Genomic DNA, 21,005 nt, shown 5'->3' with positions numbered 1-21,005 from the left:
AATTCAGACTTTACTAGGTGTGACTAAATTCAGCCAATTTGGAGTTTCATAGTATTATATTTTATTTTCATTTTTAACTGAATTAAATGCATTTAGCCTCTGCCAAAATGAGTGAATTCTTTTGGGTCTATTCTGATAATGGGACAAGATTATGGATCCAAGGACAAAGGGTCACAAAGCCAAGAGAGTTTTGATTTATTTGGGGGAGATTAAACCAAACCCTTAGAAAGAATGCAGAATTTAGAGCACTAGGGGTTATAAAGAGAAAAGCTAAAGACAATGGTGTGTTTTTTGCACATGCTCAGTTTGAAGTGAGCTAGTGAACTCGAGCTTTGGGTACCACCTCGTGGCTTGCTCAGATATAGCACCCTGAAGCAACTGTTCCAGAACACACCCCTCTAGTGTAAGCAACATTTGTCATGTGGGACTCAAAGTGTTTCATATTCATCCTGGGTATGGCAGTGTTCACGCACAACCCCGCATCTGTGAGATTCCTGCGCATGGAGCTCTAGGTGTGGACAATATCTGAGTGCCATTCCCGAGAGTACAAGTCTTATGTGTGATCCCTGTGGGTGACTCCTCTGCATGCGTGGTCCCACCTTACTCTTCTAGTGGAGTCAGAGCTAGGACCAGGACCTTGTGGTTTGGGAAGGGGCAGCCAGAGGATTGACATGAAGCCTCATGTTCCCACTTACTTAAGCTACTTAGCCTTGTATAGTTGAGCATCCCCCAAGATGGATTGGGTTCTAATAAATTGCTAGTAACTAAAGGATACAATCTAAGTGGCCAGAGCCTGGGATAACCAGGCCAAGAAGGCCACAGTATGGGCTGAACAACCCCAGGACTGAGCTTTGGAAACTACAGGAAAACCCATAAGGCAGTGTCAGATTAGGGCCTGAAAGGGCAAGGCTAAAGCAAGATCTGGGTAAGTCAAAGTTGGGAGCAACACTGGAAGGGGCCAAATCTAGGGAGGACCTGAGAGGACCTGGATTGGGGTAGAGGCTGAGGAGCTGTGTCTTGTAGAATATGAGGCACCATAATCTGAGGACTGCAGCAGAACCTGACAAGCCCAGGACTAGGTTAGAACCTGAGGGGTCCAGGCTGGGGCCAGGGCTAGGGAAGAATATGAGGGACCTGGGCTGGGCTAAGATTGGAGGGACCAGAGCTGCAGTAGCATTAAGGGGCCAGGTCTGGGGCAAGATCTGAATGGGCCAGGACAAGACCTGATTTGGCTAGGTTGGTGGTAGAATCTAAGAAGACTACGGAAAGATCTGAGAATGCCAAGGCAGGTCCTGATAGAGGTTGGGGTAGAACCTCAGAAAATCGCTGAAGACAGGGTAGCACTACAGGATGAGAAAGGCCTACTGTGGTTACAGAGTGAAAGGACAGTGAATAATATATCTACCTGGGAAACAAGTTCCGGGAGGCATTGAGGATCCGGCTGCACCTGGCAGCAGAGCTGATCCCAACCACCCCTAGTCAGGAGCCTGAAAGTTTATTCTGGCTCCAAGCCCAAGCAGGGTGAGGTGAGGAATAGGAGCAGGAGTGGGGCTGCATACTGGGCTGGCCTGGTGTGTTTGTAGCCAGCCCTTAATTACTTCAGGAAAGGACACTCCAGGTCCTATAAATTGATAGCAATTAAAAACTTTATCATTGTCTCAGCTCCATCCATCACATGGTATAGTAGAAAGATCTCTGGAGTTGAGACCTGGATTCTGATCTCAGCACTGTCATTTACTAGTTGTCTGATTCAGGTCTTTAAGGCAGTGTTTCAAAGACTAAAAGACTAGCAAGGTATCTCTCTTGCATATGTCAAAATTATACAAGATTCTTTGAAAGCTATAACAACAGATATAATCTTGTTTTACGATCCTCTGATCACTAATATCAAGCAAGGAACAGGTATTTGTCACTGTAACAGGGGAATTCCAGGGCAAATGCAAGTTAAAGAGGAACTCTCTATAGATAACAGGTTTTCCCAAAAACCTCCTGTTTCTAGGTAACATTGTGATTATTGCATTAAAGCTTGGAATATCGAAGAGCCTCCTAAATGAGACATAATCATACAAAAATTTTGGCCTAACTATTCACACTGGAAAAACCGAGCAGATGAAGAATGCCTATTGTCCAGACTATTATATATAAGCTTTTCTTTATCTTTCTGCTTGTCTATTTCCATCTCTATATCATTCTCCATTTACTTATCCTCTCCTCTGTCTCTCCCTCTCTCATGTCTCTATCTCTTTATTTCTCTAGGACAAACCCTGAAAATTAAAAAAACAAAAACACAATTGTGCCCCGAATTGAACAGGAAGAATAGATCAAGCTTGATTGCCTTTTGAAAATTATCGAGTTGTTTCAAGGATGCCAAATTTCTTCTTGAAATGAAGGCCCATTTTTAAATACCTATTTTTCTTCTGGTGAAGTTCTATGGCTGTGATTCATGGAACACAACATGCACCAAAGAATTGAAGTTGAAGACCACCTAAAGAACACTGAAGATGTAAATGATAGGCACTACTGGCTCCAACACATTACATATCAGGGTTTGTGAAATAGAAATGCTATAAAGCAGAGGTGTCAAACTCAATTAGAAATGGGGGACACTGATCCGTACATAATGATCCCTGTGGGCTGCATGTTGATTTAGTTTTAAAATGAAGTGTTATCTATATTTTATTGTATTTTCATTTATTTGGTTAAATATTTCTATTTGTGAGTATTGTGCTTGCTGCTTGCTAGCTGTGTGTTTGACATCTCTGCTGTAAAGGATGCCATCAAAGCTATGCTGGTCACATGGTGAGAGTAAGAAATAACTGAGGAATGAATAACCTGTATGATCCATTGGCCTCCCTATAACATCAAGAGAACCCAAGGAAAGTCCCTGGCCTGAGAATGTATGGAAGGACATGCACAAGAGTTGCACAGGATGGGCAGCCAGATACGGCTTATAATCTTCATCATTGGAGGGAATATCTACAGCAGTGAGAACACAGATGCATTAAAGAATTGGAGAAGGACTTTGGTCAAGTTACTTAACTTCTCTATTTCCACATCTGTAAAATGGAAATAATAATTCTGGCCACACTGACCTCATGATGTAGAAGTGAGGATCAGATTAAACGATGGCTGGGGAAGTGCTTTGTAAACTGTAACTTAGTACAGAAAAGTAAGGTGCTATTGTTGTTACTGCTATTACACTCAGCAGCATCATGGCTTTCTCAGACTCTTAATTTCACAGCATAAGCCCTACCTCTAGAGACTTGCTGTGATGCCAACAACAATTTTGTTAAACCAGATGGGGTGAAAGGGAGCGGAGGCTGAAGCAGATAGAGGGGAGACTTGAGTAGGAAAGCTGGAAGTTGGGACCGCTATAGATGCTGCAGGTTTATCCTGTTGGGTTGTTGAGGATGAGGGATTAGGGAAGGGAGTGAGGGTTTGGGGCAGGGAGTGATGGCTATGTGGGGAGCAGAGAGTAGACTGCAGGAAGACTGGCCTCAGATAATTTTCTTACAGGAAGCAACATCTGTCATCTGAAGCTCCTTCTGAGATGTAAACACATAAGTCCTGCCTGGGTCACCCACCATCAGCTTGTCCTACCTGCTCCCTCCAGGATCTCACCCTGGTGGGAGGGAGGGAGGTGGAAGATAAAGGATAAAGTCTTGTCAACGAATAGAGAAGGAAATTTAAGAGGAAAAAGGTAGGGAGTGTTTGGAGGAGAGTCACTAAACAGGGCTAGCTCCACAAGAAGGTACCAGAGATGTGAGGAGTTGGTGAAGGGTGCTCAGAGATACTAAAATCAGTTCCATCCATGTTCTAAGAAAGACCAGGAAGAATGTGATCATGAGACTTTTTAAGACTTCTTAAACTTTGGTAACCCTGAATCCTCCAAAGGGTCTGTTTGCTCAGGGACAAAAGGAGAAGAGTTGGGAGATTGCACCATTTCTTACAGTACCTCCAGGAGAGTATCTCAGGTGGAAGAGCAGGTAGTGGCAGCAAAGTAGGGAAGCTAATGGTGAGTTCCCTAACCAAAATGAAATAAATGAAGTGGGTGATGGGAAGACACATGAGGAACTAGATGAGTTCTGGAAGAGGATCCCTAGAGTCTTAAGCAAGATATTAGCTGTCAGTGACTATAGGAAGATAAAAAGAGTGAGGTCCAAGGAATCATTTCAAAGAGAAAGCTCAGGTAGGTTGTTGAGCAGGTGAGATGGATGAGGTGAGATAGTCCCTCTTCTGGGAAAACCTAGCTCTCAAAAGTCACAAAGCTAGAAGACACTAAGGAGAGAAGAAGAGGGCAGCAAGACAAAGGGAACTGCAGAAACAACACGGGCTCAGATTTTAATCAAGTCTAACAAGAGGAAAGGGAGGTAAATCATCTCAAAATATTTTCCTGATAGGCAGAGTGTGGATTTCATGTATTCCTGTTTTTGTGGGAACATACAGCAAATACACAGATTTCCTAATGGAGAGTTTCATTCCATTTCTAATAGGCTGCCTACTAGCAGGTCTTGCCAAAATTTGATATTTAGTAGTTCTGGACACAAAATACTCCTCTCTCCCCACAGAGAACCTTTAATCAATAACTGACCAGGACTGCTATATCATTCTGCAAGGAGGTCAGATATTCTTACAGAGCAAGGGGTATGTCATGGGGAACTTGGTCTTCCAACAGGACAAGGAGGAATAAGCTGGACTAGCTAGGAAGATGACAGATTTCTTAGAGAAGGAACCAGGAGCCCTAGAAATAAAGACAGGAAGTGAAATAAATTGAAATCCAAAGATGCTAATATAGAATCATTGTAAGAATCTGGGGCATTTTAAGTTTGAAATGTTGCTGCTTACAACTGATCAGGCTGATTCAGATCCCTCAGCCTCATTCTAGATTGACTAGAATGGTCAGAGTGGCAAAGGAGTTTTCTCCTTAATGTTAAGAATTCTCAGTCTGAACACAGAAGGTGCCAGAGCAGGTGATTATAAATGGTCTATCTCTCCCTCAGAAGTGGAGTATAGCAATAAAGTTTTGTGATTCAGGGGACAAAGTAAAGCCATATGGGATCCCATCTTTCAAGAAAGGAATGAAGGAATCAGAGACCAGTAGGTAAATTTTTTAGATGTCTAAATACCTAATAATTGAAAGGATAGGTAGGAAACAGAGGGATAGATCACATAATGTTTGGAGTCGGAAGAAACCTCATTGGCCATCTAGTCCAACACATATCAAGAAAGAATTCTCCTCTAGAAGGCACATGACAAATGGTCATCCTGACTTTGCTTGACGATCTCCAGTGATAAGCAACCCACTATCTTCTGAAGCAAGTCACTACACTTTGGAGTAACTCAATTAGGAAGCTTTTCCTTTTATCAAGCTTAAATTTGCTATCCATTGCTTCCAGTCCTTCCTTCTGGGGCCAAAAGGAACAAGTCTAATCCTTCTTCCCACAATCCTTCTATTACCTGTAGATAGCCATCATATCTCCCTTTTCTCCAGTCTAAACACCCCTAGTTCCACTGATCTTCATGCAGCATAGAATCAAAACCCTTCACCATCCTGGTCACCTTCCTTTACTGTCCCAAATTTTCAATGTCCTTAAAGTGTGGTACAAATCATATTACTCCAGATGTGGTCTGGCCAGGGAACAAAACAGTAGGACTATATCACCTCCTTATTTCTGGAACTTATGCTTTTCTTAGTGCAGCCCCAAATCACATTCGTACCCTTGGCTGCTATATTTGCTTCCTGTTGACTCACGGGATTTGCAGTCTAAAAATCTTAGATTTTCTTCAGATAAATCGCCATCTAATTGTATCTCCCTCATTTTTTACTCGTGACAAGACCAATAGCCTTAGGAGATGTTTTAGATGCAATAGAAGGTGTTTATGACCTCGGAACAACCTCCTTGAAAGAACTTGCAAGCACTGTGACTGAAAGCCCTTAGATATGGCCAGTCTGGGAATGGGGAAGAGCAGAACTCACAGGTGCCTTTCAGACTTGGCTAGAAATTACAGAGAGCAACTTCCCATAAGCTCTCAGAGAGACCAGATACTGGAGGCCTAAGTCTGAGCCTTAGAGATATACCTGGGACTTTTTGTAGTAGCAAAGAATTGGAAACAAAAGTAGATGCCTTCTGATTGGGGAATGGTTAAACAACTTTTGGTACATAGATTTAATGGAATATTATTGCTCCATAAGAAACGACAAAAAAAATGACAAATACAGAGAAGCATGAAAGATTTAGAATTGATGCAGAGTGAAATAAGTAGAACTGAGAAAACTATATACATGACTACAACAATACTAATGGAAAGAACAACTGCAAAACAGTAAAAACGAATGTTGCAAATTTACCAAGAAAATGCTTGGCCCTAAAGAAGAGATATAAACAGAACCATGGGGGCAGCTAGGTGGCACAGTGGATGGAGCACCAGCCCTGGGGTAAGGAGGTACAAAGTTCAAATCCAGCCTTCAAAAAATTAAAATAAAATATGTAGAACTGTATGCGTGTCCACAGGGATGGGATGGAATGTTGAATGTGTCAGATTTTTTTCAATGTATTGATTAGTTTTGTGTTCAATTTCTCTCTTTTTAAAAAAATTCTTGTTATATGGGATAGCTCTCTGGGAGGGGACAGGGGAGAGACATGGGGGAAATTTAGGCAATACAAAAACAGTTTAGACATAAACCTATCTGGGGAGTTCAATCCAGCATCCCTGGAACTGCTTAAGAGTCTGCTAAGTTGAGAAGATTCTCCAATCAGAATATTAGAGACTTATAACCTCAAAAAGGGAACGGGAGGTCAGGTGCAGTGAAGACCACAAAGAGTCAAGAGGAATCACTATTTTCTCTTTCAGAGGCCATCAGACAAGAACTTTTAGACCAGGGGTCTCAAAGATTCAAGTTGGAAGAGGTAAGCATGTGTGACCAAACATTGACTTCCAATGGAAGTTGAAATGGAAATAACTTTGGGAAGTAGTGGGTATAACCTTCTTAGAATGTTTGGTGGATGAGGAAGGGAATGCCAGGTAGTCTGACACAGGGCCTAGGCTTTGGGAGATCAGAGTGCAAAGAATTCAAAAATAAGCTAAATAGGCTCGAATAGCCCAAGACTCTAAAGGGGTAGTGAGCTCAAGAGGGATTGGAGGCTCTCAAGAAGGCAATGCAGTACAATGGAAAGACTGCTGGATGTGACTTTGAGCAAGCCCCTTTACCTCTTTGGGACCGTGTCCTCCTCAGTGAAATGAAGGAGTTGGACTAAATTATTTCTGAAGTCCTTCCCAACTTTAAATCTATTATCCTATGAACAAAGTTTTGATGATGAAGTTAAAATTGATTTCAATGAGGAAAGAGGAGGGATCTAAAGAGTACAGTGTCTGAACAGGTTGCAAATAGTAGAAGTAGAATTAAGAGTAGGAAACAAGATGAATACAAAAGAGTGATGAGGTCTTAAAAGAAGTCTTGGAAGGGCCAAAGCTCAATGTGAAATATTTGCAATGGATGCTAAAATCAATGTTTGTTTGCTTTTTAAAAAAAATATAGGTTTTCTTTAGCTATTTTAGGACAGGGGAAAAATCATGGATGCCTTTGGTCATCTGGTAAAACCTATGGATGACTTCTCAAAATAAAGTTTTTGGGGTTTTTTTAGTTTTTATTTATATATTCTGTTTCTTATATCACCAATGTCCCATTTATTCCTCCTCCTCCTCCTCCCAGAGAGACATCCCATATGATAAATACTATTTTGAAGAGAGGAAAAAATTCAGCACACTGATGACTGACTGACATATTGAAATAGTCCAAAAAGATGCAAAATGTGTAATATCTGTGAACCTCCCACCTCCACAAACGGATTTAGGGGTATCTTCTCATATCTCTTCATTAGAATCCTGATTGTTACAATTTTGTTATATTTAGTTTTTTGGGTTTTTTTTGTTTGTTTTGGGTGTCTAATTCTTTCGATTTACATTGCTGTAGTTACTGTGCATATTGTTTTCTTGGCTCTGTTTACTTCACTCTGCATCAGCTCATATAGATCTTTCCATGCTTCTCTGTATTAACACACATTGCTTCTTACATTACAGCACAGTACTATTCCATCACATTCATGTACTACAATTTATTTAGCTATTTCCCAATTGATGGGCATCTACTTTGTTTCCAATTCTTAACTATCATAAAAAGTGCTGCTATAAATGTTTTCAAATTTATACAGATTTTTTTCCCCTTACTGATGGCTTCCTTTGAATATAAGCCCAGCAACCATCTCTGGTTCAAGAAGTATGTGCATTTTAGTCATTTTATTTTCATGATTCCAAATTGCTTCAAAGCTACAACAACGTATTAGTATGCCTATCTTTCCACAACCCCTCCAACACTGACTGTTGCCATTTTTTGTCATTCCCCGCCTTGCCCCAATTTGCAGGGTGTGAAATGTGATTTTTTTAAATTCATAATTTAAGGAAATGGTAAATTTCAATTAAAAGTTAGTGAAAATTAAGATTTTTTTTCCCCATCATTCAAGTTCATGGACTCCTGAAATTCAACCCCCATGTAGGGAAACTGGGATACATATGCCCTGTTGGTAGGGTTGTGAACTGATCCAACCAATTGGGAAAGCAATTTGGAACTATACCCAAAGGGATATAGGACAATGCATACCCTCCAATCCAAAAACACCACTACTAGGTCTATATCCCAAAGAGATTTTTTAAAAAGGAAAAAGAACCTATTTGTACAAAAATATTTATAGCAGCTCTTTTTGTGTCAGCAAAGAATTGGAAATTGAGGGGATGCCCATCAACTAGAGAATGGCTGGACAAGTTATGGCACATAATTGTAACAGAATACTATTGTGCTATTAGAAATGACAAGCAGAATTTCAGAAAAACCTGGATTTAGACAAACTGATGCAAAGCGAAGTGAGCAGAACCAGAACACTATATACAGTAACAGCAACACTGGATGATGATCAACTGTGAATGACTTAGCTATTTTCAGAAAAAATAATGATCCAAGGCAATTCCAAAGGACTCATGATGAAAAATGCTATCCATATCCAGAGAAAGAACTGGAGTCTTAATGCAGATTGAAGCATTCTATTTTTCACATTATCTTTTCCCTGTTTTCTTTTATCACATGCCTAATATACAAATGTTTTGCATGATTGCATATGTATAACCTTTATTCAATTGCTTACCATCCAAGAGAGGGGGGGAGGTGAGGGAAAGAGAAAATTTGGAACTCAAAATTTTAAAAAATATTAAAAATTGCTTTTATGTGTAATTGGGGAAAAAAGAAAATAATTTTTTTTTTTAGTGAAACTTATTCCTAGATTTCCACCCCCACCTCACAGTCCATAAACTCTAGATTAAAAACTCCTGGTTAGAGGGGCAGCTAGGTGGTACAGTGAGTAGAGCACCGGAGTCAGGAGGATCTGAGTTCAAATCCAACCTCAGACACCTGACACATTTACTAGCTGTATGACCTTGGGCAAGTCACTTAACCCCAATTGCCCTGCCTTCCTCCCTCCAAAAAAACAAAAACTCCTGGTTAGAACCCTCACTTGGCATGGATGAAAAGACGATAAATGATGGAGAGAAGTAAAAACTACTCAATCCTACTTTGCTTGCATTCTCTGTCAATGAGAAAAGTATTGACTGCAAACAACAGAATGAAATGGTTGAGGAAAGTGAAGAGAGCATATAGTTGCTTTCAATGAGTTTAAGGCTTTGGTCTGGGATGAACTACTCCAAAAGATACTGAATGTGACTGCTGAACTGCTACCTTTGAAGACATGTAGGAAAGTCTCTAATACAATGCCCTAAGAGTGTTTGGGGCTCAATGTTCAATTTTATCTATTTCAAATAATAGCTTGCCTTTATAAATGTTTAACATACATGATCTCAAATGATTTTCATAATAGCCTTCTGAGGTAGATGCTACCATTTCTGTCTCATAGAGGAGAAGACTGAAGCTCGGACAGTCGTTTGCCCAGCACCGAAGAGCCACTAAATGTCAGAGGCAGAATTTGCATACACGTCTGTCTGACTAGCACTCTTTCAACTGCACCATGGCATGCTTACCAAATTTGCAGAGGACAGAAACTTGAGAAGAATAGGAATATGGATGATAGGATTTTACTATTTTTTTTAGTCTTAAATTTTCAGTTCCAAATTTTTTCTCCCTCCACCTCGAGAAGGCAAAAAATGCTACCCATTATACATATGAAGTCATACAAAACATATTTCTAAATTAGCCATGTTGTGGGGAAAAAAAGCAAGAAAAATAAAGTGGGGGAAAAATATGCTTCAATCTGCACTGAGTTAAAATGATAGGATTTTAAAAGATCTCATGCTAAAGGTGACTGTATGAAATTTTTAAGAGGGATAAATACAAAGTCTAGAATTTGAGTTGAAAAATTTAGTTGCACAAGTGCAGGTGGGGAGGATGTAACCAGAAATATTTCATGTATAAAAACATAGGGATTCTAATGAACTTAAAGCTCAATGTGTCAGCAGTATGTTGCTGTCAAAAAAACTGAAATTGCATTAGGTAATTACAGTGTCAAGAGCGAAGATGGTAACAATACCAATTTCTTCTGTCCTAGCCACCTGGAGCATACAGCTCTTAGTACTACATTGTATAAAAGACATTGCCAAGCAGGAATACCTCTATCAGGGCAGAGAGAGTAGCAAATGGACTTAAGTAATTCTTTATGAGCATTAGTTGAAAGTATTAGGTATGTTTAACCCAGAGATAACAGAAGTTGTATTGTTGTCCACAATTATTTGAAAGATTGTCATATGGGAGAAAATTAGATTTACTAAGCATGGTGCTAGAGACTGAACTAGGATCAACAGATAGAAAGTATAGAGAGGCAGACTTGGGCTCAGCATAAGATCTCCTGGAATGACCCAAAGAAATAAGTTGCTTTTGGAGTCGATGAATTCTTTATCATTGGTCGTGTTTAAGTAGAAGCTAGAAAGTAACTTTTGGAGGATATCATAATCTTGATAGGCTTTTATAACTCAGATAAGACATCCGCATGAGGTGAGAAGCTGGAGTAGTTCATACCTCATCTCTTCCAAATTTAGAATGCTATTCTATGAATTTCTGCCTTCATGCCTAAGACTCATATTGTTTAAGGGCACACCTAACTCTGGGGATACAGCTGGGATAAGTCTGTAGGCAGTTCAAAAAGCCAACCTGTTAAACTCAGCGTCACTATGTATTACCTGCAGTGGTGTGGGCAGGCTGACACTACAAACTAGCGAACAGAAGTCTCCCTCTGTAATAAATCTGACCACTGCTAATGGAGGTAGGGGGATGGAGAAGGGGGGAGGGGAAGGGGAGGAAATCCTAGGGAATGAAGCACGTATCCTACTTCTGAGTCTGGCTGGTTGTTGGCTTTAAACCCCAGTGCAGCACAATGACCTTTCATGACTAATCTTTAAGCCAATAAACTAGATTAGATACCTAGGGCTACTGTATTTAGGAGTTCTTGATTCTTTAAAATATAACTCATTAGGAAACACCATTCTAATTATGTTTATTACCTTAAAGAATTCAAATTCTTAATTGTAAAAATGGGTGTAGAAACTGTAGTTCAAAATGCTCACACAAGGTATTCACAGATCCATCAATTGCAGAACATTCCAGGAACTGCTCAAGGCATTTTACTGACTCATGGGGAAGGGAATATTAAAAAATAAACATTGTTGTTTACTTTAAATTGGGAGAAAGAATGACTTGCCAAAGTCTGGTAAGAAACCAGGGTGACTGGAGAAAACAAGCTGCCTGGTGTGATGCCAGTGACACTGACTGTATCCCTCTGGTTTATGTGACTGACTACTTGTCTGTGACACCTATCGAACCAATTCTTTCTATCTTTTCCCCTTGTAGTTCTGAACAGAAGAGGAGAGCAGCAGGTATCATTTAGATAGTTAATATAAGACTTGGAAGAGTGATAGAAACGCCAAAAGGAAAGCACCAACCAGGAAGCAGGAAGTTAGGTTTAGAACTCTAATCCAGAACGGATCTGCATTACTTTGATTCAGTTTGCAATATGAACTTTTCCCATCTGTCTGTTTCCCTGGAATCACTAACAAGTTTCCCTTTGAAGCCCCAAAGGGCCTTTTCTTGTGCTGGCGTCAGAGTCAACAGAGAATGGGGAGAAGCCAGAGACATGGCTGGGCTTAAGACAACAATTTCCAAGGAGAAACAAGTAGTGTCAGTGGCAGTTAGAACGTGAAGAGATTGAGTATCCCTCGATCTGAGTATAACCAAAGGAAGTCTGGGTCCACAATGCCTAGAGATTACATCAGCGGAAGGACAGAGTCCCCTAGAGAATAAGTGCAAGGGGCTCAGGCCCAAAGCTAGAGGAATTTACATTTATGAAAATTTGTATCAGGAAGCCTGTACTCTATGCATCATCCTCCCAGACCCTTTAACCCCAACAAACAGGCCCGGGCCAGGTTTTATGAAAGGTTTATTTCTGGTCCCAGGCTCCCAGGCCACCCTAGGGCTGGTGTGACAGTTTCTACAGACTGGACAGGCACCCCAGAGTCCCACCCACAATTAAATTAGGAGAAACACCACCCTGGCTCCAGGGCATAGAAAGAGACAGGCAGATGCTGGGACAGACAGCATGGCACCCCTGGTCCTTGCCCCAAAACTCCCCAGTCTGCTACCCTTTGGTCCTAAGACCCTCCCCTCTCCCCCCCACCAACAGTAATGGAGGGAGTGGAGGGGGAGGACACTGAGGGCAATGCCATTGGCTAAAGGATCCCCGAGTGATGCCAGCTCAGGGTAGGGCCCCAGGAGACCTGCTATCGGCCAAGGGAAAGACCCAGGAGTAATGCCATTGGCTTAAGGGAGAACCCTGGGAATAATGCCATTGGTTGGGAAGAGGGCCCTTGGGGAAAACAACCATTGGCTGAGGGGTAGTGGGTAAAGATCTGGAAAGTGAGGCCAAACTAGCTGACAGAGGAACAGGGCCTTAGGCATCAGAGCTAAGTACTGCTGCACCTGGCCCAGTAGTTGCCCTACCTGGTGCCCTCCTCTCCTGGGGTGTGCCTCCCTTTACCACCCACAAGAAGCTAAGGTCCTGGAAGGGAGATCCTGGGCAAGGAAGGATGAGGGGAAAGGGGGAGTGTACATTCTTGCTTTCCCTGTCCCAATCTCTTCCCTACTGAAAAAGGCTTCTCTCTGCTCCCTTAGTGGGCTTGTTGGAGAGGAGGGCACTTATTCCTGCTCCCCTCAGCCCCTCCTAGGGAGGAGGTCCACTGATCCTCCAGCTAGGAAGGCTTCTTGGGGACAGGGTCCAATCCAAGGGGGCAGGCCTCACTGCTCCTGTAACTAGGAGTGCTTCTTGGGAGTGGAGGGCCAGGCCAGGCCATCTCACTGCTCCTCCAGCCAGGAGGGTTTCTCAGAGCCTGGGGGCCGAAGCTTGATGTTGAACTGCTGCAGGGTCTGCTCAAGTTGCTGCTGGTTTCCAGCGAAGTAAGCGGACACGGCATTGTGGAAAAGCAGCAGCTGTTTGTGCATCACCTTGATCTGGGGGCATGGATGGGGGTCAGTTGGGAGGAGGTGGGAAGAGAAAAACATTGAGAGGAGTTAGGGGGTAGGGGTGAGGGGGATGGTTTAGCACCTTGTTCTCCTCCAGAAATTTGAGCTTGATAGCCACGTCCCCACGAAGTTTCTCATACTTCTCACGATGTGTCTGGAATGTGGCCTGGGCACTTTCAAGTCGGCTCAGAGTTCCGGCATCCCGTGGACCCAAGCTCAGTTCCTCTAAGTCCGTGCGGTATGCATCATATTCCAGTCTAGGGGAATGGAAAGAATCATGTCTGAATAAAACATGGGAAGTAAGACCTAAGGCCTCCTGTCCTTGAGACCCCTACTCACACCCCACTCCAACTTTCTGGCTCGTGCATTCCTACCTGGCAGCCTCATATTGCTTGACAGTCATAAGAGTGTCCTCCATGGTTTTAGTGACCAAGGTGTTGATGCTGGACACAAAGAAGTTGACAGCCCCCAATAGGGTCTCCCCATTCTTACACAGCAACTTCTGTGTCTCTGCATTATAACCAAATTCCTCCTGTGGGTTGGATGAACATAGGGGCCCAGAGGTCATAGCTTGCCCCTGGCCTCCTGTAACCCTCAAAGTGGAAGGGAGATAGGGACACACACCTGGAGCTCAGGGGACTTCTGGCTGAGGTCAGCGAAGGCATCACCCAGGGCATGCTGAGTCTGCAGCAGGCTATAGAGGTGAGCAGTGAGTGCCCGGCCCAACTGAAGAATACTCTCATACTTGCGCTTTGTGTCCCGTAGCAGCTCAATCTGCAGCTCCAACTCTAGGTCCACGGTGCGTGATCCCCGGCCAAACCGTTCAGACAGCAGCTGCTTCGTACACTGAGCAGGCCCCAGGTCCCAGGCAGTCAGAGGGCCCTCCCAGAGACAAGAGCCCCCCAAATATGGAAATACCTACCCCCCTCCCAAGTTTCAGTGACTATGAGTCCCTGGATGAGCAAGGGCAGGGATGAAGGAAGGGATAGGATAGGATCCAGGGACCAGGGGAAGAGGGAGGGCATTAACAGGAGGTAAGATCCGGGGAAACCCATGGGATAGGGGGCTGAGGGGACACAAGCCCCACCTTGTAGGTGTTGATGCCCCACTTCTTGACAATGTCAAACTTCTCCCCAGCAATGCCCCGGGCCACCTCGTCACCAGGGCCGGCAGGGGCTGCACTGTGGGGCTGTTGACGGCCAGGCCCTAAAGGATAAAATTACGTGATCTGCATGATAACCATTTCTGTCTCTACTCTCTCCTTTCTCCCTCTACCCAATAATTCCTCAGGCCCTCTGCCTCATACCTGTGGGGATAAGACCATCAGCTGAACCCCCGTAGCCTCCTGACACAATGCTTGTCTCATTGAGATTTGGTCCAGACACCATCACCTGCTGCAAGTCCTATGATGGGCCAAGTGGGAGTAGAGAAGGGGGACAATCAGGAAGAGACAAAGAGATGAAGACTGGAGGATCCATAGGGAAGTTCAGGGAATGCAGGGGATAGGAAGGTAATCTAGTCTGGAGCAACTTTAGGGTGGCAGAAAGTGGGGGGATTGGGAGGTCAAAGATTTGATAAGATTAGGGTACAGTTAGAGGTTTAGATACAAGAGAGATTAAAAGGTAGGTTAGGAGTTTGGGTATTCAAAGGAGTATAGAGCATGATGGGAAATCCAGGGATGGGATGATCGATCATGACTTTTAGGGAGGTCAAGGCATGGTATGGGGGCACCAGGGAATTCAAGAGCAGTGAGGGTATCAATGGAACATAGGGTAAGTCAGAGAAGGGACAGAGGTTTAGGGGCTCCTGGGTAAGGAGGTCACCAGGGATATGGGTACACTGGGGTGCTTGAAGCAAACAGACACCCACCTGCTCAAGCCCATCATCTTCAGGAAGCCGTCCAGCCTCTCCATTGCCGTGGATGGGGATCTCCATGGTGGCCGCTTTCCCCAGGATCCCGTCAGTCATGGCTAGGGGAGGCAAAAGTTAGGGTAAGGACATCCTTGGAAAACATATTGTGTTTCCCACTGGCCCAGGTGACCCTCACAAGACTCAGGTGCAGGTGCATTCATCCTTCAGGAGCATTCTGCCCTGGATTTGGGCAGGTGTCACTCCTCTCCCCTCGGCCAAGCTGGCTGCCCCTCTTCCCCCAACCTGTCTCAGGTAGGTGTCCCTCCTCCCTGCTTAAACCCCGGGTTTAGCTGGGTGCCCCTCCTCGCCTCTTAAGCCCTGAGCTCAGCTGGGTCCCCTCATCTTCCCCCTCTCTCCAGGGCTCGAGTGGGTGTCCTTCTTCACCGAGCTCAGGTGGACGCAGCTGAACGCTCCTTCCCACCATTGACTCAGGTGTATGCCTTCCTCCTTCCTCCTCCCTCCCTCCCCCCACCCCCAGGGCTCAGGTGTGTGTCGCCCAGCTTCCTCACCTCTGGCTGGGCCACGCTCCCTTTACTTCCTTCCCTCTCTCCCGGCAGCTTCGCCTGTCCCTGCCCTGCCCTCGGGGCGCCGGGCCCGGGGCCGTCCTGGGACCTCGGGCTCCGGTTCCCTTCGCGCTCCTCGCAGCAGGTCAGGGACACGGCGGAAATGACGTTCTGGGCCGGGCAAATGAAGGCAGCCGCGTTGCCCACCGCTAGGGCAGAAGTGACGCCACGAGCCGGGACACGCCGCGCAGCGCCGTAGGCGGACTAAAGCCGCGTGAGGTTTCGGAAGTGACGTAGGCGCCTGCGCCCTGGGAGGCCATGGAGTCACAGCAGCGGCAGGTGCAGCAGCAGCAGCAACAGCTGCAGTTGAGAAACGTGAGTGGGGCATCGAACGGTTCTCTTCGGCCCAGCGGATCCCTGGCTCCTACCCCGCGGGCCGCCGGATCCTGAGGAGCCACGGTCTGGGAGAAAGGGAGGGGAGAGGCCCGGTGTGTTAAGAGAGGGTAGGCTGTGCGGCCGATGTCGGAGCATGCGCTCTTTGGTGCTTTCTTAGTGCCGGGATCTTGGGGCTGAAGTTGAAATGGAGAGGTCTGGATGCCCCAGGACTGACGAGGGGATGCCTCAGGAGAATGCTTAAAGGGTAGGGACCCTGAATACTCTGGACATCTCCCTGTCGTGTCTGAGGCTGGATAAGGAAGGAGGTGCCCGCGGGGCATCTCCCAGCCGTTCCCGGTGATTACTGCTGCTCCCAAGCTCACATACCTTGCGCGCCTGCGCCCGCACCACCTTGCTCAGCAGCCTCAAGCCCCTTACTCAGACTTAACCTTATCAGTTCTCTGGAAAGAGCTCTGGGTTTGGAGGCCAAAGACTTGGGCTCTCGTTCTGGTTCTCTGATCGAGTCACTGTTTAACCCCAGGCAGGTCACTCGTCCCCTCTGAGCCTGTTTTCTTATCTATAAAAGGCTAGGAGTTGATGTAATATTTAATGTCACTTCTAGTTCTAATTAAGCCTTTTCTGTAGAGGGTGTCTCCCCAGGGACCTCATCACCTCTCCTACTCTGAGCTCTTCTCTTTGCCCCCAGCTTAAGGACTTTTTGTTGGTGTACAACCGGATGACAGAGCTCTGCTTCCAGCGCTGTGTGCCCAGCTTGCACCATCGAGCCCTGGATGCAGAAGAGGTGTGTAAGAGGTGTTCTCTGTTGGGAGGTGGAAAGTGCTCCTCTGGTCTGAGGAAGGAAACTGTAACTGTGGAAGGGAAGGCTGTTTACTCTTGGGGAGGAGAGAGACTCTGACACCACCTTTCCCCCTCCCTTCTAGGAGGCTTGCCTGGACAGCTGTGCAGGAAAGCTGGTCCACTCCAATCACCGCCTAATGGCTGCATATGTACAGTTGATGCCTGCCCTGGTACAGCGGCGAATGGCAGACTATGAGTCCACTGCAGCACTGGCAGAGAGAACTGGATCTTCATCAAGCCCCATGGCTGGCCAGCATGAGGCTGCAGGCCCAGGAAGCTAGGGGATTCCTGTTCACCTACCACTTTGGGATGGAAAGCTCAAATATAGGACTTTCTGATATCTGGAAAGTGTACAGTGTGACCTGGGCAATCTAGGGGGCTTTCTGGAGCTATCCTGTGTCAGTCCCACTTCTGTTGTTGCCTCCCAAATGCCCTTATGTCATCACACCAGGGCCCTACTATCTCCCACAAGGGGTGTCCAGGCAGAGGGAGAGTGGGCCAGGATACCCTTCAAATTCCAAAGGAAATAGTACAAGGGGCTAGAACCAGAGATGACTGAACAGAAAGAGAAGACTGCTTGGATCCTCAGAAGGGTTAGAAGGCAAGAAAGAAAATTATTAGTTCATGGCAACCCTTCTGACCCCCTGTTACTGAAACCCAGGGATGGCATTACTTTGAGTCTAGAAGCATCCCTAACTCTGTATTGTTCCCCTTATCTGACCCTGCCTGTCAGCAGTAAAGTCTTTATGAGTTTCCATGGATTGTGTGTGCTTGCTTTAGGGGAAGCAGGGTAGGGATTGGTTGAGACTTTTCTTGTCCCTCTCCTGGACAGGGGTCTGGGATAAAGAGAAAGATACTGTCTCAGAAGTGTTGGCTGTTGGATTTAGGAAGCCTTAAGCTGTCAGAGAAGCTTCCTTAGGCATCTTTTGTTTTTTAGTGGCTACTTTCCCAGCTAAATCCCTCTACCTGTATCTTAAATTCTATTCCCTGACCTCTCTTCTAAGACCTTGATTCAACTATCTTTCCTCTTCTCTGTTTTCCTTTCCATACAAACATTTTCTCCCTTGCTTCTCTGACCCTTAAATCTTCTTATCCTAAAAACCAAAAACTCCCTGGACTCTGCTACCCTCTTCAGCTGTTATTCTCAATCTTCACTGTCAAACTCCTAGGAAGAATAATCTATACTAAACTTTCTCAACATTCCACTTTCTCCCCCACTTTATCAACACATTCTTTCATGCCCTGAAATCTGGCTTCTATCCCCAGCACTATACTGAAACATTTTCCCCATGGTCATAAATGACTGTCTTATAACCACATCTAATTAGTCCCTTCTTCGATCTTTGCAGCATTTATACTCTCCTCTCCTCCCCCCCATTTATACTCTCTCACCTGAAAGTAAACTTAGTGTTTTCCCCAGACCTACTTAAAATTTCCCTGTTTCTATAGTTGTCACCATTGTCCTCTAGATACTGAAGTTTGCCTCTTTGCCTCTTGAGTTGTCTTTTACTGGCTTTTCCTTTCCCAAGCCCAAACCAATGAGTTTTCATGGCTTGTCTGTCTTATTTATGTAATATCTTTTGCAACCATCCTATCTTTCATCTTTCACCTAGTCTGTGATAGCAATCTCCTAACTGATCTTTCTACATCTTCTCACCTTGTTAATTCATCCATGTAACTGGCAAAATAATCTTAATAAATGATAAGGCTACTACTGTCAAACTGGCCCTGTTTGAAAATATGTCATGGGTCCCCGTTATCTGCTGATTAAAGTCCAAATAACTTGGTACTCAAAGCCGTCTATGATTTGTCCCTAATCTACCTTCCTAGCCTTGTCTTCATTGCTTCTCTTCACTTAAACGTATACCACAGCCATACTGAATGACTGGCTTTGCTGGGGGTATGCCTTAGGTTTTCTTGGCTCTAAGACTCTGCACATACCATCCCCTCTACCATGAGTGTCTTTACCCACCCCTCAAGACCCAATATAAATATGACCAAGAAACTCCCTGTTTCCTTCAGTTAATATCTTAAATGCAGCCCTTTGTCCCATTCTTGGTACTTTTACATCACTTGGGGTTTGGACTCCCATCCTTAACTAGCTGTGTGACCAATTGTTAAGTCACAGTAAACTATTCTGAACCATAATCTTTAAAACTAGGTAATAATGCTTGCACTACCCTACCTCACAGGGTTATGATGGAAGTGTTAGATGTGTGCTGTTTGAAAAACTAGGAACAACTTATTTGGGAATGGCATAAATTATGATTTAAAGATGAAAAGTACCGTGGCATAGTAGATAGCTGGCCTCTATTAGGAGGCCCTGCCTCTGAAATATGTTGGATGGGGAACCCTGGGCAAGTTACCAGACTTGTCAGTGCCTGGGCAGTTGTCTAAGACATTCATCAAAATGGAAGGAGCTATTCATCTGGGAGGTCCCTCTACCAGTAAAATCACAAGTTCAGTCACTATCTCCATATCTCTTACTGATGATCTATCAATGGCGTATAAGAAATAGGATAGGTAGTGGACCTGGGATTTCATTGGTAGGGAGAATTCCTGAATGTGAAAAGTTCTCCTACTGGTGCACGTGAGTACCTGCTCTGTAACTCTTAGGGTCACTGAGGTTAAGTAACATTTGCCCAGAATCACACTGGCAGTATATGTCAGAGGCAAGTTTTGAACTCAGGTTGATTCCACTAGGCCGTACTGCCTCTCAAGAATATGAGAAATTATGTATATGAAATATGCAAATGGAAGTCAGAATAAGAACATTGACTAAAAGGCAATGATACTTTAGAAGTATATTCAGAAGAAAATAAATTTTTATTTTTCTTTTTTTTAATCAAAATACAGATACCTAAAAACTTCAGAGTTTTATTTGGAAATCTCCATATTTGGGCTGCTTATTCATTAGTAAGTGTATTGAAATTTATAATTTAAAACAGGACGTGAACTATTACCCTTGTGTGCATACATGTCGAACCCTGTCTCCATTCTTATCCCTTGATTGGCTAGCCCAGTGCCTTGCTAAGCACTTATTAGGTACTTAAACCGTTGTTGAATGTATTATTTATGTATTTCTTACTCTATAACTCAGCAAGAGATTGAACTTGTATTAAGAACTCAATAAAGACTCTATAATCATTTGCAACATCCAATTGTCCCTACGTATATCACAAGTCTGGCAGAAGGGAGGGGAGCATTAGGGAAGATTCCCCAGGGTAGAAGATTTTAGTAGGCTGCAGACGGAATGAAAAGCATGGATAGATGGACAAAATGGAAGGGCACTCATGGCTATGGTTTAAAATAGGAGTTGGCAAACTGGCACAAGGGCCAAATCCAGCCTGCCACCTATTTTTGAATAACCATCAAACTAAGAATGGTTTTTACATTTTAAGAAAAAATAAAACTATGTCATGGGCCATACAAAAACAGGAAGTGGACTGCATTTGGCCCATGGGCCATCGTTTGCCAAGCCGTGGTTTAGAGGAAACACTTGAGAGATGGTTCTAGGAAGTGGCCGGTAGAGTATCTTGTCAGAACTGCAGGGGATGTGTTAAGAAATACTTTGAAACTTAGCAAAGAGGCAGATTATGGGGCACCTAGAAAATCTCCTTGGGGAGAGTGGAAAGTCTTTTTTAGGAATCTGGCCAGAAGATGAGCAATTTGGGAAATTCATTTCAACAAACAATAAATACCTATTACCTGCAAGGCAGTGTGCCAGCTTCTAGAACCATTCTATACATGACATGGAAGAATGGCCTAGTAATAATGGAGGATTTCAATTATCT

The 21,005-nt window shown here is 44.2% G+C and overlaps 2 protein-coding genes across 3 annotated transcripts; one reads left to right on the top strand and one right to left on the bottom strand.

Moving 5' to 3' along the window:
* Positions 1-12,467: 12,467 nt before the first annotated feature.
* ARFIP2 (ADP ribosylation factor interacting protein 2) lies at positions 12,468-16,439 on the bottom strand. Of its 2 annotated transcripts, XM_036744691.1 has the most exons (8): positions 15,985-16,439; positions 15,434-15,534; positions 14,871-14,967; positions 14,652-14,770; positions 14,189-14,410; positions 13,939-14,096; positions 13,647-13,821; positions 12,468-13,552 (listed from the first exon to the last, which is right to left on the bottom strand). In XM_036744691.1, the coding sequence occupies exons 2-8, from the start codon at positions 15,530-15,532 to the stop codon at positions 13,397-13,399; spliced, it is 1,026 nt and encodes a 341-aa protein (XP_036600586.1). In that variant the 5' UTR covers positions 15,533-15,534; positions 15,985-16,439; the 3' UTR covers positions 12,468-13,396. The 2 variants fall into 2 exon arrangements, with proteins under 2 accessions (XP_036600586.1, XP_036600587.1); XM_036744692.1 differs by lacking the exons at positions 14,652-14,770; positions 15,434-15,534; positions 15,985-16,439 and having other exon boundaries at positions 14,871-14,930.
* On the top strand, positions 16,245-20,365 carry TIMM10B (translocase of inner mitochondrial membrane 10B). The gene is made up of 3 exons (XM_036744693.1): positions 16,245-16,353; positions 17,060-17,155; positions 17,295-20,365. Exons 1-3 carry the CDS (start codon positions 16,297-16,299, stop codon positions 17,490-17,492), a joined length of 351 nt encoding a protein of 116 aa, XP_036600588.1. The 5' UTR covers positions 16,245-16,296; the 3' UTR covers positions 17,493-20,365.
* Positions 20,366-21,005: the final 640 nt, after the last annotated feature.

The sequence above is a fragment of the Trichosurus vulpecula genome, chromosome 2, assembly GCF_011100635.1.
Source record: "Trichosurus vulpecula isolate mTriVul1 chromosome 2, mTriVul1.pri, whole genome shotgun sequence".
NCBI classification, from domain to species: Eukaryota; Metazoa; Chordata; class Mammalia; order Diprotodontia; family Phalangeridae; genus Trichosurus; species Trichosurus vulpecula.
This window is presented reverse-complemented; position numbering and strand designations above follow the sequence as displayed.

Excerpts from the sequence above, each read along its gene's own strand:
- ARFIP2 (XM_036744691.1), bottom strand. The coding sequence starts at position 15,532 with ATGACTGACGGGATCCTGGGGAAAGCGGCCACCATGGAGATCCCCATC. Across the intron at positions 14,968-15,433 it reads AAGATGATGGGCTTGAGCAG|GACTTGCAGCAGGTGATGGT; the intron begins GTGGGTGTCTGT and ends GGCCCATCATAG. Across the intron at positions 14,097-14,188 it reads AGAAGTCCCCTGAGCTCCAG|GAGGAATTTGGTTATAATGC; the intron begins GTGTGTGTCCCT and ends TCCAACCCACAG.
- TIMM10B (XM_036744693.1), top strand. The coding sequence starts at position 16,297 with ATGGAGTCACAGCAGCGGCAGGTGCAGCAGCAGCAGCAACAGCTGCAG. Across the intron at positions 16,354-17,059 it reads AACAGCTGCAGTTGAGAAAC|CTTAAGGACTTTTTGTTGGT; the intron begins GTGAGTGGGGCA and ends CTTTGCCCCCAG. Across the intron at positions 17,156-17,294 it reads GAGCCCTGGATGCAGAAGAG|GAGGCTTGCCTGGACAGCTG; the intron begins GTGTGTAAGAGG and ends CCTCCCTTCTAG.